The sequence below is a fragment of the Nicotiana sylvestris genome, chromosome 5 (genome assembly GCF_000393655.2).
Source record: "Nicotiana sylvestris chromosome 5, ASM39365v2, whole genome shotgun sequence".
In the NCBI taxonomy this organism is placed as follows: Eukaryota; Viridiplantae; Streptophyta; class Magnoliopsida; order Solanales; family Solanaceae; genus Nicotiana; species Nicotiana sylvestris.
In genome coordinates, this window is record NC_091061.1 from 33,769,611 (window position 1) to 33,787,109 (window position 17,499).

Here is a 17,499-nt window from a genome sequence, read left to right on the forward strand (position 1 = left end):
AATGGGCCTCCACAAGCTATGCTAAAACCATGTATCTTTTCCAAAATTTTCGCGTTGTCTCTTCCCATTAGAAGTTTGCTGTCTATGAATCTGTCTTTTCGAGACATTGTTAAATGATTCAAATTCTTATAGTTTTAAATGAGAGGTTTATGATTCAAGCTATATGAAATAGAAATTCTCTTATTAGAAAATAATCTATTCTTTTTAATGGTGCGAATTTAAATTAATTAAACTAGTAAACTTTGAATATTGAAAGCATAAAAAATATATTTATTCGGCTTTAGACACTTGCAATTATCATGACTTCATACTATCTTACTTTGTATAAAAAAGATTGTCATTATTAGTTGTGCAATAATAATATTCAACTAATTATAAATTTACTAGTAATAAATTTCACATAATATTTATTTTTCATTATCTTAAATGAAATTATTAGCTACGTCAATGTACACACTATAGATGACATTAGTATCTCTATCCTTACATGTGCTTTATGTTTATTTTATAAGTGATCAAAATATATAGACAACTTTAGTTTTGTTATTTTTATTTATTTATTTTACTAATACAATATGACTTCAATGAAAAGAAAAAGTAATTTTATGACTTTAAGATATAATGGATAAAGTTCAATGATACATAAAAGTAGTTTTAATAGAGCAGCTGATAATGTTGTAGGAGAGATTCGAACCTGAGATTGTTACTAGTTAGTAGTTACTCTCACTCAAAGCCAGCCTCACCTATAAGGAAATAAAAAGTGATATAAATATCTTAGCACAGGGCTTCACGAGAACTCGTTTCTCTCTTTTCTTCCTATTCTCCCCTTTTCACTCTATTATATTCTCTCATCCGCAAAGCGCAGAAGTCTCTGCATCGACCTTGATTTTTCTCCATCTTAGTTTATGAGGTAACGATTCATTATCTCTATCCTATTTTTAGTCGATTTGTTTTCCTTTTTTTCTGTTTTATGTGTAATTAATTATTTACGATCTGTTAATTTCTTATCGATTTTCTGTACTAATTTTTTTAAATTATTCCGCTTGCTGTTTTGGTTTTGAATTTGATGTATATATTTGAGTGTATTGTTATGAAATTTTCTCACAAATCGATCTATGTTTTGGTGAATTAGGGCTTTTTTTTCGTTAACATTCGGAAGAACTATTTTTTTTTTTGAGGAAATTATTAGCTTAATTATGTTTCTCTGTTTTAATTTGAGGTGTTAAAATTTCGAAAGAAGAACGCTAACTCTGAATTTTTGTCATGTTGAAAAATTAGCGTTTTATCTCTTATTTAAGACCTCTTCCGTGTTGTATTTATGTATATATGTGTTTTTTTTTTTATATATTTTTCGCTTGGACAGAGGCAGGCACCAATAAAAACGTGTCGTGATGCAAGTTATTGTGACATTAAAAAGTTTTTGAATTAGTCTACCAACTGTTTAATTGGAAGTCACAAGTTATCCATGTTTCCGATATGTGGAACAAATGATTTGATAAAAGGCAAACTGCTAGTATTAATTGAAAAAATTAATTAATTAAGTGCTGCTATATGTTCTAGTGAATTTATTATCATTAGGTGATCAACTTTGACCCAAGGGGTCCAATCGAACATGCTTTAGCCAGAAAGTTTATTCTCTCTTCCTCTATCTCTCCACACACATATATACAGTACATACACACATAGAGTTTATACACATGATATATTGTTACATACACACATACAGTTTATACACATATGATATATTGTTACATACACACATACAGTTTATACACATATGATATATTGTTAAATGCTATAAAGTATTAATGAACATGCTAGAACCCTATTTTACCTTTCAAATGGAACACAAATTGGAACCATAGTAGACTGACAAGCTACAAAGTCTTTACATATTAAAATGATCGAAGGTTCATTCCTGTGAATGATATATCACTTATTTCATCAAAAAAATAAATGGTCGCAGGTTCAATTCTGTGAACTCATGATCCGTGGCGTTTGAAGCCTTTATTTGTTAAAAGAGGCTGAGAACTATTTTGTGGCATTTCTTTTAGATGCTGTCAATTACTTAGAGAAAAGGAATGGGCTCAAAACTGCATCTTTTGAAGCTGTACTTTGAAAAATAAAAAAGGAGCAGCGACCAGATTGAAAAAATGAGTTTTATTAGTCGATTTGAGCTGTTTTGTTAATGTAATCCTGTTAAGTTGGCTTGTTCATGCGCTTACATGGCGGAAATTTTATTCTTCAAACAAATACTCTTTATTGAACAACAACAACAACAACAACGGCCCAGTATAATCCCACAAGTGGGGTCTGGGGAGGGTAATATGTACGCAGACCTTACCCTTACCCCGAGGGGCAGAGAGGCTGTTTCCAGGAGACCCATACTCTTTATTGAAGAAATTAGAAAATTTGGTATCAAAGGTTTGTTACCACCAATATTTTCCTTCATGGACTAAGAGCCCCGTTTGGACATAAGAAATTTTTCCCTTTTTTCCAAAAAAAAAAATCACTTTTTCTTGAAATCAGCGTTTGTACATAAAATTTCCAATTTCACGTGAAGATGCATTTTTGGAAATTTTCGAAAATTTGAAAAACTCCAAAAAGCTGTTTTTCAAAATTTTCACTCAAATCACTCACAAAACTTCAAAAAAAAGCCAAAATTATATTCATGTCCAAACACAACTCTAAAATACCATTTTCACTTGAAAATTTTTTTCACCCTGTTTTGGAATTTTACAATTCTTATGTCCAACGCCGACTAAATGATAATCCTCTCTTTGTAAATTATATAGCAGTATTTGATCGAGCACGGAGTTTAAGATAGAAAGATTTATTTTTGGGTGCATGCCAAAAATAACCTTAAAATGTATGGTGTTAAAGATACCATGTCATTTCTATGGATATAACAATATTTTATTGAAGGTAGAGTAAGAAGTTTAAAGTTAAAGAGTTTCCCATACATGAAAGTTCCATTCTTTCCGACACATACTAAAAAGAAAAGAGAATAGAACAGAGGGAAGTTTATTAATCTTTCTTTTTGAGTGGCAGCGCGACCATCTATAGTCAATTTACTCCATCTGAAAAGGACAAGACTGAGATGAGGATAGTGGAATCCTATCTAATTTTGACATCAAGTGTCAGTAAATCTATGGGCATGTCATTCATTCATTGCAGAGTCAATCAATGCTGAACTAATATCCCTGCATAGTATAAATTAGTGATATAAGTATGTTAGTGTAGGTTCTCTATGATAGGAATGTGTCCACACTCGTTTTATGATTTTTAATCAACTCTAGTAGTTGTCTGTGGCCGTGGTACTTTAATCCACGCTAGTACTTGTCTACTGCTGGTTTTCCGTGAACTTTCTTGTTTATGTATGTCGCAAGACACCCTATAAAAAAAAGGTCACAAGTCAAAGATACAAACTTCTCCTTGTTTTGGTCATCCTGAGTTATTTTTTGCACTATAGCCAGTGGCCTTTTGTGGATGTTGTATACTATGCTGTTTCTGCTGGATAATTTGTGTGGTTGCAATTAAATGCTTCTTGTCCTTCCTTTATTAAACTTTTGCTTGTTTTGGTTTTGGAATCACAGCTCGAAGGAGAAGCCCACTCTCGGGTGAGTTTTTTTTCCCAGCCGAGTTCTTACTCTTATTTATGCTCTCTGCTATTTGTTGCAAATTCCATAACTTTTGTTGATTATGTCCTTTGATTACAGTGGTACGCGGATTAAGACCCGCAAACGGAATATTGCTGCGCCGCTGGACCCTGCAGCATTTGCTGATGCAGTGGTCCAGATTTATCTGGATAATGCTGGTGATTTGGTAATTGGATATTTAATTTGGGTCGCCAGCTTTATACTTCTCTCTTTCTCCATTACTAGTATTTTATGCTGTTAATACTTATTCACCAATCTCAATATAATGTTTGATGCTGGTAATACTTGGGATAAGTCTCAACTAAATGCTTTATTATGCACAGGAACTTGTTGCTAAGAACCTCGAGTCTTCAGACCTCAACTTCTCAAGATACGGTGACACTTTTTTCGAGGTAAAATATAAACATATAAGATTATATTCATACAGGAACTTTGCCACTAGTGTTCTCAAGGTGCGCATAGATAGAATTTCATTGTAGGTGTTGATGAATATATCCTTTTGTTGGTCTTATGGAGTCTGATCTTTTTAAATTTGTGTCATTTTGGGGTCTTCTTTTCCTTGTTACGATTGTTCCCATTTTAAAAACTTGATACTAGTGTACCAGTGCTTGTTGTATTATAGGTTGTTTTATGCTAGTACCTTTACATTATTACCTTAAGTAGATCATATGCCGTGTTGAGCTGTCGGAATTTGCTGCAGTTAAGCATGTTGTTCGTGCTTGTCAAGAAGATATCTTGTTTATAGATTCGAGTCAAGGGAGCAAGTTACCATATCCAAAAAAAGGATATCTTGTTTATAAATGTTTACTGTTGGATGGCTGATACAATGTCAATAACTGCTCTCGCTTTGCTGTCTTTGGTGCTTCTCTTTAGCATTTCATCTTACCATGTAGTGTTGTGTAGGTTATCTTCATTGGAGGTCGTACACAACCTGGAACGATTAAACCCGATGAAGGGGATCGCCATCCTTACTCTGTAATTGAGTGTGAACCTACACGTGAAGTCATTTTGCCATCTGTCATCTATGTACAGAAGATATTGAGGAGAAGACCGTTTCTTATAAAGAATCTTGAAAATGTCATGCGAAAAATGTTGCAGTCACTGGAGCTCTTCGAGGAAAATGAAAGGAAGAAGCTCGCAATATTTACAGCCCTTGCCTTTTCCCAGAAGCTATCAGGCCTTCCTCCGGAGACTGTTCTCCAGCCATTGCTCAAAGACAACCTTGTCGCCAAAGGGATAGTTCTTGCTTTTATCACAGACTTTTTCAAGGAATATCTGATTGACAACAGTCTTGATGATTTGATCTCAATCCTTAAGAGGGGTAAGATGGAGGACGATCTTCTTGAGTTCTTCCCCTCTGCAAAGAGGACACCTGAAGCTGTCTCTGAGCATTTCACGTGAGTAATTTTTAATCGGGGTTGTAGTCGCTTTTTATACTTCATTTAAGACTCAGGAAGAAAAGATTTAAGCAAAGTTATCAATTCTTCATCATTCCTTGTTCTCAATTTTCTTTTGCTGTGGTGAACAGATGGTAAATTTTTTGTCTGCTTTAAAAGAAAGAAAAATTTGGGTCAGTTTATTCAAGCCTTCTGTCTTTAGCTATGCCTAATGGTGTATGGACTTTCTTATTTCAGCAATGCTGGCCTTTTGCCTTTGGTTGAATATAATGATAAGAAGATATTTGAGGTGAAGCTCAAGGAAATGAAATCTGCATTAACAACTCAGCTAGCAGAAGAAGCTGCTATCTCTGAAGTCATAGAGACTGTGAAGCAACATGTCAAAGATGCCAAATTGCCAGATATAGAGGTTGTGCGAATTTTGTGGGATGTATTGATGGATGCTATTCAATGGTCAGGAAAGAATCAACAGCAAAATGCTAATTCAGCTCTTCGTCAGGTAATTAACATTTAAGTCATGTACAAGTTTCGTGATGTTTTTTTTATTATTGAGACTGCAAGTCAGTATCTGTTTCAAAATTTAAAAAGCTTGTCAGTGGAACCCGCTAATGCTGTAACAGATAAAATTTTCTATTGTAGTTCCAGCAATGAGGGAAAACTTTTTAGCTACTTTTTATCTAGCGACACACATGGCACATAATTCACTGCTTTTCTCAAAATGTGTGCATAGTTTTCAGATATACCAAATGCCTGCTTGAAAATGTAGCTGAGTTATCCAATTTCTTCTGGATTATCCTGTTTTAGTTTCAAATTTATGCTGTATAGTGAAGTGAGTTGATCACAATTCACGTGTTAGTGGATTTCAAATCAATGAGACAACCTTTGCTTCAAGAACACTTACCAAAATAAAACATTTGGTTTAATTATTGGTTACTCCCATGCCCTTTCTTCTATATTTTTATGCCATATTGATTCTGTGGGATAAATATGACAACCGTTTGATAATTGTTTGGTTATTGCTTCCTCCTTTTAATTTACGCGTCTTACTTTGCTTTTTATAGCCTGTTTGGCCATACTTCTCAACAGACCAAAAGTGCTTTTTTCCCAAAAGCACTTTTTTCCCCTAACTTGAGGTGTTTGGCGAAGCTTTTCGGGACAAAAAAAAGGTGTTTTTGGGAAGAAGCAGAAGCAGTTTCTTAGAAGCAGAAAAAAGTAGCTTCTTCCCAAAAGCAGAAGCAGAAGCAGTTTTGACTTTTCTTCTTACCTAATATACCCTTAACAAATATAGTATATACCAAAATAACCGTTAAACCTAATACTTAGGATATTAATGAATAAGTATGTCTTCTTATATATATATATATCTTTTTATTTTTAAAAAATATTCTAATATATAGTGACTTTAGGGGTGAATGCTTTTATATTTGTTGAATGAATTTTAATATATTTAACTTATATTAAAAGAATTAAGTACTTTTTAATTTTATTTTCATACTTTTCTTAAATAAAATGAAAAGATTTAATTATTGCCTGTAGTAAAAAAATTTTAAGATTATTTATTTACTTGTAATATTAACTATTAACTAAATCTATTCATGTCCGTATTTGTAATTTCATACTTAAAAGCACTTTCTAAAAAGTTCGGCCTAACACAAATTAATTGCTCAAAAGTGCTTTTTAGAGTGATTAGCCAAACACAAACTGCTTCTCTCCAAAAGTACTTTTTTCAAAAACACTTTTGAAAAAAGCACTTCTCAAAATAAGCTGATTTCTCCCGCTTGGCGAAACAAGCTATTAGTCTCTTTAAAAAAGAATGCCACCTCTCTGTAGTTAGTGAATTTTCAGTTCCAACATTCTCATTTACCCTTAATGCCTCTCCCTATAGGAATGACATGGCATGTTTAAGACCACAAGATTTAGAGGGTATTCTTGGCATGCTATACACCTTTAATTAAGACCACAAGATCCAAAAGTTTTTTTTATATTCTTAAACTCCTGTGATAGTCAAACTAACGGAGGAAGTAATTTAATGTATATCGGAAGGATTCACTGGAAGTGTCAGTGGGCAAACCTGATAGGCAACTTTAAAATCAGCAAAAGCTGATTCTGCATGCTGTCCCTGCTTAAATTATTTATATTTTATGTATGGAAGTGCATTTAAGCATCAATGCGAGTGGAACTGATCATGAAGTCTAGTGATGTCTTCATGATGGGGTTTTCCTATCATTTTTGGCAATTTAATCTTGCTGTCAGCTTCGCAAGACTGGAACTGTTGCTGCTGAATGGCATAGCTGTACATGACGACTTGTAGCAACTTTGTTTCATTTTAGCTAGTTTTGTTCACATGTTCAGTTGCATGACTTAGTGGATTTAGTAGTTTGCCCAAGTAGAGAATGCTTGTTCTTATGGTTACCAATGACCACGGCGTAATGCATTCTTGTTTCCTAGGATGTTGTCTCTTTTGTAGTAAAATGCAAGTGTAGTAGTTTAAAATTGCGTAAATAGCATGTTTAGTCCCTCATATGTGTCTTAGAAAGCGACTTCATCCTTCATATTTGGTTTTGCGTAGAGTTAGTCTTATGTATATGGAACAGCCTAACTTATATTGTTGTGTTTGATGTTTGGTCAAAATTAGTCCTCCGTTTATATTTTGTACTATTCAGCATTGTCTTGCTGGAATCATATGTCTTAGAAAGCGACTTCATCCTTCATATTTGGTTTTGCGCAGAGTTAGTCTTATGTATATGGAACAGCCTAACTTATATTGGTGTGTTTGATGTTTGGTCAAAAATAGTCCTCCGTTTATATTTTGTACTATTCAGCATTTTCTTGCTGGAATCATATGAATAAACTCTTATCTTTAATTAAAAAACAAAAAAGAGATTCCAACATCAAAGCTCATATATTTTACTGGAATATTTTATGTATTTACCTGCAAATTAAGTTGCAAACTATCCTAAATTAACTTAACGGACTACAAATGCAATTTGCTTTTTATAGTGAATGTGGAAACTAAATTTTTGAATCAAAATTATTTGTCATACTGAAATCAAAAAGTAAAAGAACAACAGTGAGACATTCTTGTGGTAATAAATTGGAACAAAACAAGATATTAATGATTAAGTTGCTTTTGTAAGAATTTCACAAGGGATTAGAATATGCTATATGATTTTGACATTGACAAAGGCACAACGTCCCTCGTTTAGGGTATTTTAACAATTTCAAGACAATGATAGGGGAATTGAGTCCCTCAAGTAGCTTGTACAAAGAACTGAAGATTTGCCTTTATCTCAAATTGGAACATAACTAGTTGATTTGTGTAATGTTATGTCTCTTGCAGTCTTATAATTAACAGTAACTGTCATATTCAAATGTTTCTGTAGCTTCTTCGTTAAACTGCTCAGATTGCACTCAGTTGCCAAAATTTTGTAACTTCTATATGATCTTATTCTTTGTCCTTTTTTTCCCTTCCCTTTTTCTCTAGGTGAAAAAATGGGCGGAACTGTTGAATACTTTCTGCACCTCTGGAAAGCTTGAATTGGAACTTATGTACAAAGTCCAAGTCCAGTGCTACGAGGATGCTAAACTGATGAAGTTGTTCCCTGAAATTGTAAGGTCTCTCTATGACCAAGATGTGCTAGCAGAAGATACCATTCTTCATTGGTTCCGTAAAGGAACAAACCTTAAGGGCAGGTAAGCCTGTGTTTTGTCTTGGTCCCTTTATTTTGTTTGGCCAAAATAAAGATGTTAATGAGTTATTCCCCGAAGAGTGAGGTTAGCTCGAATGAGTTATATTTCAATTATTCAGTGTGTTAGTCTTGTCTGCCTTTTAATGGGGTTAGTGTCTTAAATTTGTGGCAGGCAAAACTTTGTCAAGTCGCTGGAGCCCTTTGTGAAATGGCTGGAGGAGGCGGAGGAAGAGGAATGAATTTCTTGTCATACTGCATCTCTTCGCAGCTGACCGTATCTGAAACGTCTTTTTCCTGGAGAGTAGTTATATTCCCCCTGAGGATTGAATGAATAAGAGACTTCTGAATATTCACACCAATTGACAGTTTGTTATGCTGCTGATGTTATGAATTTCATCTGTATGAGTTTTCTTCCTTGGATCTTTATTTTCATATATTCGTATGCATCTGTCTTTGTTTTCTCGATTAATAATTTTACTAGGATGTGAGATATCGACACTTCTTCAAGGCCTTTAAAAGATAACCGTCTTCTCATCAATCAAGCTGCGTTAGTAAGAAAAGTGATACTAGGAAGATTGAATGAAATTGAGCAGATGTGCTTATTTGTTTGTTGACACACCTCTAAGCTCATTAACTCAGCAGATGGTTCAAATTCTTTCTGGATTATCTGATTTGTGCCTCATTGATTCTTTGGTAGTTTTGTGAACTATTTGCCGAGTATTTGTGGCCATCCTGTACTCCTTTCCTCTTCAAGGTAAAGAGTTTTTGGTAGTTATTTTTATGTGGAGCCGGCGTCAAAAATTTGAAAAGAAAAAAGGGAATAGATTGACTTTACTGGTTATGTATCGAGTTGATGTACTTTGTATTATTTTCACGTGGTATTGATATTAGTTTTAATATATATATTAGAAAAATATTATTTTTGTACCTTGTAAAGATAACTTCATATGAAGCAGTGTTGGAAGACATGCCTTGCTAAGGTGTATCTCCGCCGCTGCTTAAGGATGTTCCTTGGTGTAAAGTGTTATTTTACAGTTGAACCAGACACAATTAGGGGTTGAATTGTGTCTTACCCGTTTTTTGAAATTTCAAAGAACTTGATTCTTTGAACTGAACAGATAGAAATAGAAATGAAGTGCAATAATTAACTAACACAACATTTTTTACGAAAAAAAACTTCCTTACTCAAGGGAGTAAAAATCATGATCTACTCCAGTAGAATTTGCCTCAAAACTTCACTTAACCTCAATGAATAGTTTTAGGTTACTACTCTATAACCAAGGGGATTAACTCTAGCACCTTACGCCTTACAATCAGTTGCTACCCTTCCCAAAACTAACTCTAGTCTCGGAAGCTAACAAAAAATTGATGTTTCTGCATTAACCTATGACATACTTCTCAAAAGCAAATAGGTTACAATTCAGAATACTTGACTCTAACTTAAAAAACTAAAGAACTTCAATAGTTTCGTCTTTAGGAACATGTTCTTAAATTAAACAGCTTGAGTCTCCAAGAGTATCTTTCTGCTGAGATTTGCTATCCTTCAAAATAAATTGCTTGCTCTTTCTGAGTGAATAGAATAAGCCTTGAATAGCAGCAAAAAGTCTCTTTATATAGGTGTGAGATTGTCCAAAAATCTTCTTCAATTAAAGCTCCAAAACTTAGAATATTTCGGTTAAGGAAAATCTCTTTTATTTTGTTTGGTTTTCTTATTTGATTTCCAACTCCTCAACCTTTTCTTTCCTAGCAAGTTTCTCCTTATTTACACAACCTTTTTGAACACGAACTCCTCCAATTAATGCTTTCCTTGTAGAGCGCGAACAAATCTTCTTGAGGAATACAACTTGCATAGTTCTTCTGAATTTCTGTGTCTGATCAGTATTCTACCCTCCTCTGCTACAAACTTGGTTGTTGCATCTCTTTCATCATATCTACAAACTAGTCCAGTAGCATAATAACCTGTTCATGAAACCTGATTCTTTCAACATAGTCAGTTCAAGTTTGTTAATCAGGCTAGAGCAACATAGTCGGTCAAGTTTGTTAATCATCAAAACATGACAGATAAACACGTGCTCAGCTCAACGTAAAGGACTGGTGGTATTTACATAATGGGATTGCCACAAACTGCCTTGCAATCAGGCTAGAGCAATATGATTGGTTGTTAAGCATAACAAGACTTGTTGGCTTGAACTATGTCTTTTAGGAGTAACTTCAGTAGTTACACGTACATGCTTCAATGAGTTAAGAGTTAAGTATGGTTTAGACTTACATGTTTCCACCCTGTTTATATATAGTTGTGTCTTCCATTCCATGTTTGGGTAGTTCTTTCTATTGTACATGATCTCCACTGCTACCATGTTTTCATGTTTTTTGTGTGAGAGTATTGTAAAGACCACCCACTCACTTTTATTTTGAGCATCTTTTAGCGAATAAGGGGCTAACAAGAAAAAAGAAGCGGAGGTTGCTTCTGGCTTATGTTCCTCATATAGCATCCAAACCAAATGACTCTATGAAATTACGTCGATACTTTCACATACTATGGTTAACAGATGAGACATCTTTATTTTTCCCTCAATGGACCTTTAGAATTCCCACTGCTTAACTTTCAATTCGTTTCTGACCATCAATTGAAATGTGAATAACCCATCCCCCTCTCTTTGAAAGAAGGGTCGCTTCCGGTTCTGTCGGTGCTTGAAACAATTTTGTCTTTTCCATATTACTATAACTCTCGAGTCAATAATTTTGTATGAGGAACTACTGAACTCAATCACTTGATGCGGTTACTCTCCAGTTTTCCGTTGAGGTTGTTAGGATCGAAATAAGCAGGTGTCATGCGGAAGCTAGTAAAACAAACTTTGAACGACGATAAATCATACACAAAAGAGATACAAGCATTTAAAGTGATTCGGTCAATTGACCTACATCCACAGGCGGAGATGAGCAATCCACTATATAAAAGAGAGTACAAAATATCGAGAGAACAACCTCACGAAAAGGCAACACAAGTGGCAGCTGGCTAACACTTGTCCCGAAATTTTCCTCCTAAACAAGACTTTCAAACCCCTTATGACTATATTATGGGTGCTGCTAAGAAGGAAGGATCCTCAATTTATAGAAGTCAAACCTTTTCTTCCAAGAAAAGGGACATTGAAAAGAATGGTTTTAAATGGTAATTCTAGGCCAGGAAATACTTCAACCTTAAAGATGGTTAACAAAGAACGTGAACATTTTTTTAACATTTAATGACAAGGCCCTGTGCTGTGCCTCATAAAAGCACCAAACAAAGTCGAGGCACTTTCGATTATGCTTCACAATCGATCAGTGATCCAATTTGAGTACCTATACAGGAGAGACCTCTGTTAGATGTTTGTCTTGATTTTCTTACTGTATTTAGTTTTTCTATCTCTTGAAAAAAATAACAGCATATTATCATAATTGAGTTTTTCTTTTCCTAAAAGAAAATATAATTCTTCCATATTTGGTATTCTGGATTTGAAATCTGTGTGTCAGGTAGCCGAGAGGCGTTAAGTTGATAGTTTTAAAGTTTCTGGCATGTTCCTTTAAACTTCAAGTTTGTGAATTGAAGATGTCTGCACTGGCTGGAACAGAACCAATCTTAATTGGGATATTTTATCTTATTAACAAAATGCATCAGAAAGTTTTATAGATGGTTTCTGTCATTTCCAGATGCTTTTTTTTTTCTTTTTGTTGAGAAACCTCCCTTTAGGCTTCTTTTATTATATCTTCTTGTTCTTTATGATTATCTTAGTGTGGGGTTACAGAGAAGCTCAGTATGTAAAAAGTTGCTCAATGCACATATACGCTCATATGTAATGGTTATATTCGGGCCAATTTGCGCATCTTGATTAATTCAATCAGGTACCTGCTTTCTGTCACCAACATAAGTATCAAGTAACTATGTCCACCAAAGTTTAGATATATTGAAGGAAATGACTTTTTTTTTGTTCAATATTCAAATTTGTTTTGATTGATCGATCAAGTGATCTTTATTTGAAAAGGATAACTAGTTCAACACCTTGGACAAACTCGGAGAACAGCATATACAGGAATAAACTCAAACAATTCTTCCAAAATGAATTTAAAAGGAGAAGATTAGAAACACTTCTTCATTCTTGGGCAGGAATAGCTGGATATTCATGAACTTCATTTTTGTTTGGATAAATTTTTTAATATTTTATCATTTACTCATTTATAAGAATGTAAAGCTACGTGAAATTTAAACGACAAGACGTCAAACGAATCAAAAAGTTAACATAAACAGAAGCTATATATATATATATATATATATATATATACCATGTAAGTAATGCAGATTTTATGAGTTGCCTTTAATTTGTGCATATTAATGTTTAATAAAAGTGATGAGTTGATTAATTTAATAAAACAAATTAAGCAAATGAACCAAAACTGAGGGATTGTGTGTTTTGTGAGATGCTAATTAAAAGATGGACAATAATGTTATAATTGCACTTGCTATTATTGTTTCTGGGCTCTAGCTATCATTTTTCACTTTGATCAGACTAAGATGAAAGTCAATACTTCTCATACCAAGGGTACATTTATAGAATTTCTAGAGCGTAACTAGTTTAATATATGTAACAGAAAATTCCGCAAGGAAAAGCAGAATGTGGTGTAATATTACCATATGCAACAAAGAAAGAATTAAATAGGGTGCATGTTTATAATTTCTCTCTGTATATAGAGTATAACGTAACTTATTATGATATCATTTATTTTCGACGGTCAATCTCAACCAATGCTTATTATATAGAGTTAAGCTACATTTATATCTTTAGTGACCTTGCAACATTTTTTATTTTATACGTACATAGAACTTAAACTCTATATTTATTAGTTTGACGATATTGGGGTTAGAATAAAATGAAAAAAATACGTATATAAAGCGGAAAAAAAGGGAAGATGGAAAGAATTCAATATTCAACTTACGTACCTAATTAAAAGTCGAAAATTTTCAAAGTGTTTGAGATGCAAATAACAGTTAAGTTAGACTGCATGCCTCTTAGGAGTTGACAAGATATATATCAGTATCAATCAATAATAGAGGGTACATGAAATATGATAAGATACATGTTTTTTTTTTATTTTAAAAAAAAAAAACAAGATAAGATACATATCAGTTAATAGTATTAATTTCTTTGTTATTTTTCTTTTGTAAAGGTAGAGTTTGGGTCAACTTGCACAGTTCTTGATTAATGCACCAAGTACTTACTATCACCGCTAGAGATACCGAACTAACTTTTAACAACATTGGAATTCATTTATCCTATCATATATTATAAGCACCTTATAATGAGAGGCGGCCCCCGGATTTGAAGGTGGGATGCACTCTTGGATTAAACCAAAATTTGCTTTGTATATGGGTGTCCACTACTAATATATCACTATTTTCTAAAAACAAATACATATATACATGGAATTTTTACCGAATTTTACGGGTATCGGTAACCACTCTCGATATAGCATAGGTCCGCCTCCGCTTATAATCGCATAAATAATTTGACGTTTCTCCTGTATCCTAACCATATCATATCTTACGCAATCACATAACTTTACAAGCTAGCAACGACACGACATTAGCCAGCGAGGAGGTGTATTACTTTTAGCTACATATATTCTTCTTCAACCCCCCCAAAGCAATCTCTTTTACAATATATATTTCAAAGCAACTCCAGATCGAGAATCAAAATTGATCATGAGTGAACTGAAACCACAACACTCTAGTGAGGGTTGAAAGAGCCACTGCCATTAATTCCAACTGCACAGAAATTAAATCCTTATAACAACTACAACAACAATATTCAAATAGACTAACATGCATATACAGTAACATTCTTAATGACGGTGTCCTTATGCTGACAAATCTAAACAGAATTTAGACGTTGTGGTTCTTGAGTTTAAAGAGAGGTTTGAAATATATATATATATATATATATATATATCGACTGTATTCATATACAAGATATAGAAGATCTAGATTCTACATAAGTCACAAACCCGTGTTTGGATCGACCCTGACTGATTGAGGGATATATTCCTTTTGTTAACTAATCAAATCAGTCAATTTCTTTTGCAGTCCAACTGTACTGACACCTGATATATCACTCACCTGCAAGATGATTCATTTGATAGTAAATAATATTCCTGTAATGATATAATAATTAAGCAGGTAAGGCAGCATGCCCCTCCTTAATGTTTTCACTTATTAAAGTACATATATGTATTAGGGGTTGCTCTTGATTTTTCCGAAAAAAAGAGTTTACTTTTGCATACTGATCACAGTGTAAATATTCTTTTACACAGTTAGATGGATCAACTGAAAGATTAGAGGTTAAGTCATACACTTCGTTAATTAATACAAAGAAATTTTAACACTATCATGCTATCCAATAAATATATCAATATAACCAATTCCATAAAAAGTGGGACTTAAAAACAAGGCAAGTTACCTGGTACAATAGGTAAAAATAATCTAGTAGTGTAAAATTTCCATATACCATCGATATATATAAGCTAAATTATAAGTGACTGCCCATCTAATAATTTCCTGGAGAATAGGGCATGATATAGGAACTTACGGCCTTAAAATATATATGTCAACAGCACCTCATTAAGGATGCAATAGAAAATTTAAAACTAAAAGTTTCCAAATGTATAATAGTGTCATTATTTCCAGAACAGACTAAAAGGAAAGAGTGCCATGCATATAAGATGGATGAGAAATTATATAAATGACAAAATTACTCAATATGTGGCATTAGATATATCATACCTGACATTGAATCCTGATCAAAGTCCATTCATCTTGTTTGGAATTAACACAACTAACAACATTTAGCCCTTCTTGGAGCAGCCATCTTAGCACTTTGGACAAAGAAAACATTTCCTCTTTATGACTATTCACATTAATCAAAATCTCCATACCATCTTGACATGTGTTTACTGCCACAGAATTGTTGTGAACATAACATGTTGAAGAACTTCCATTTTCAGCACCCAAATTATCCAATGAATTCTTGATTTGTTTTCTCCTATTGTCTAACTCTTCTATATTCTTCCGAAGATGCCTTATATAATTCACAGCTATTTGCATGTGATCTGATGCTGAACGTTTACCCTAAATTTGCAATCAAAATTCACCCCATGTTATTATCTAGCTTTAATTAAAAGGTAATACAAACATTACGCATATACAACTACAAAATATATCGTAGCTAAATATGAATTTTTTTGCAGCTAAACACTTTAGCCACAGTACTACTTTTTTAGTAAATAGGTAGAGATGACGTAGATAAAAATTAGCTACAAACTTAACTTGTTCTATGGCTAAGCAAATAACCATGGAATTTTAATTTTTGTTGTTATTGTCAGGTATACTAAACCACATTCGTTATATTCAGACTGTATATGCATCATAATAATATAGTAATGAGGTAAATATTCTTTATCTCTCTACTCAAAAAAAAAAATCTATCTACTCAATAAAACCTTCTAAGCAACAAAAAGAAAGATAGAGAAAGGCTATCTGCATGAAAAGAGGAAGGAAATAGAGCGATAACTATGACTAAACTTTAACACAATATTTGGTTGATAATGAAACAAAATAGTATTTGAAGTTAAAGTTGAAAAATTGTATTTGAGAGCTGATTTTGTACATAAATTTCGCTTGAAATATTCCTCAAACAAGTATTTCTGAGCAAATACTAATAAAACTCCTTTTTCACTTCAATATTTCACAAGTATTGCACATAACGAGGTTCTAATATTTACAAATACTAATGGACAAATGAGAATATTTTTCTACTTATACTGAAATATGAAGAGAGGAAAATAGAAGAATCATCACCTTGATAAACTCAAGGGGAAGAAGGGATCTAAGAGAAGTAAGAAGATTTGCCATTTCTTGCCTTCTATGCCTTTCAACATTTCTATGCACAACTTTCTTGGAATCATCAGTACTACTTATAGTACTTTCTGGCCTTCTAATAAGCCCCTTGTTAGAATTATCAAGATTACTTCTATTGACCGAAGACATAGTTGTTGGGACTGAGGCGTAGTTGTTGTTGCTGTTGACTGAAGAAATTTCGCGAGGACCACCTATGAGATCTTGATTAGGGATTTGGTCTTGTTGGCAAAATCCATTTAATTGGAAATTAGGAATCTGAAGTAGCTGGTGATGATGATCATGATCATGATCTTGTTCAGTATTTTGTTTACTACTAAAGATCTCCCAAAGATAATTATCCATTGAACTAAACCTATGGCTTTTCCTCTTTTGGGTATTCTAATGGAAGATGATAAAGAACAAGATACGTTAGTTAGGGTTCTGAGATCTCCACAATATCTTCATAAAAAAGAAGATGACACACTGACCTACGCTAACCACACCAATTGTTTATTAAAATTTTGTAATGGTTACTATTCTTATCTACGCTTCTAGTCCCACCATTTGCTTTCACACTAGCCTTTTAATTTAGTGCTTCATTTTTAATAGTTAATATATATAGAATGATCGTGTAAAAGTATTTTATACTACGGTCAGATCTTTCTGTAATAGAATCCATGTATAACAACCTCTCACAATAAAAGCTAAGTGTATCTCGAAACCAATCTTTTATATTATGTTATAATATATGTCCTCTATAATAGCACTTCACTATAACATCTAAAAAACATCGAAACAAACACGACTATTATAAAGAGATTTAATTGTAT

At 33.3% G+C, this 17,499-nt stretch overlaps 2 protein-coding genes across 3 annotated transcripts; one reads left to right on the forward strand and one right to left on the reverse strand.

The window, feature by feature from the left end:
• Positions 1-776: 776 nt before the first annotated feature.
• LOC104210335 (uncharacterized) lies at positions 777-9,210 on the forward strand. Its single transcript, XM_009759215.2, has 8 exons — positions 777-910; positions 3,597-3,620; positions 3,720-3,825; positions 3,983-4,051; positions 4,563-5,056; positions 5,294-5,555; positions 8,541-8,749; positions 8,918-9,210. The coding sequence occupies exons 1-8, from the start codon at positions 906-908 to the stop codon at positions 8,982-8,984; spliced, it is 1,236 nt and encodes a 411-aa protein (XP_009757517.1). The 5' UTR covers positions 777-905; the 3' UTR covers positions 8,985-9,210.
• Positions 9,211-14,107: 4,897 nt separating this feature from the next.
• Positions 14,108-17,149, reverse strand: LOC104210336 (transcription factor bHLH118-like). Of its 2 annotated transcripts, XM_009759217.2 has the most exons (4): positions 16,631-17,149; positions 15,557-15,901; positions 14,782-14,893; positions 14,108-14,542 (listed from the first exon to the last, which is right to left on the reverse strand). In XM_009759217.2, exons 1-3 carry the CDS (start codon positions 17,030-17,032, stop codon positions 14,828-14,830), a joined length of 813 nt encoding a protein of 270 aa, XP_009757519.1. In that variant the 5' UTR covers positions 17,033-17,149; the 3' UTR covers positions 14,108-14,542; positions 14,782-14,827. The 2 variants fall into 2 exon arrangements, with proteins under 2 accessions (XP_009757519.1, XP_009757518.1); XM_009759216.2 differs by lacking the exon at positions 14,108-14,542 and having other exon boundaries at positions 14,549-14,893.
• Between the last annotated feature and the right edge of the window lie 350 nt (positions 17,150-17,499).

What these genes read in the sequence shown, in the direction of transcription:
- LOC104210335 (XM_009759215.2), top strand. An exon ending in ACGGTGACACTTTTTTCGAG is followed by an intron (nt 4,052 to 4,562) that starts GTAAAATATAAA and finishes AGTGTTGTGTAG; the next exon opens with GTTATCTTCATTGGAGGTCG. An exon ending in GCTGTCTCTGAGCATTTCAC is followed by an intron (nt 5,057 to 5,293) that starts GTGAGTAATTTT and finishes TTCTTATTTCAG; the next exon opens with CAATGCTGGCCTTTTGCCTT.
- LOC104210336 (XM_009759217.2), bottom strand. Translation starts at nt 17,032, where the DNA reads ATGGATAATTATCTTTGGGAGATCTTTAGTAGTAAACAAAATACTGAA. An exon ending in TTCCCCTTGAGTTTATCAAG is followed by an intron (nt 15,902 to 16,630) that starts GTGATGATTCTT and finishes TTGCAAATTTAG; the next exon opens with GGTAAACGTTCAGCATCAGA. An exon ending in TGATCAGGATTCAATGTCAG is followed by an intron (nt 14,894 to 15,556) that starts GTATGATATATC and finishes ATCATCTTGCAG; the next exon opens with GTGAGTGATATATCAGGTGT.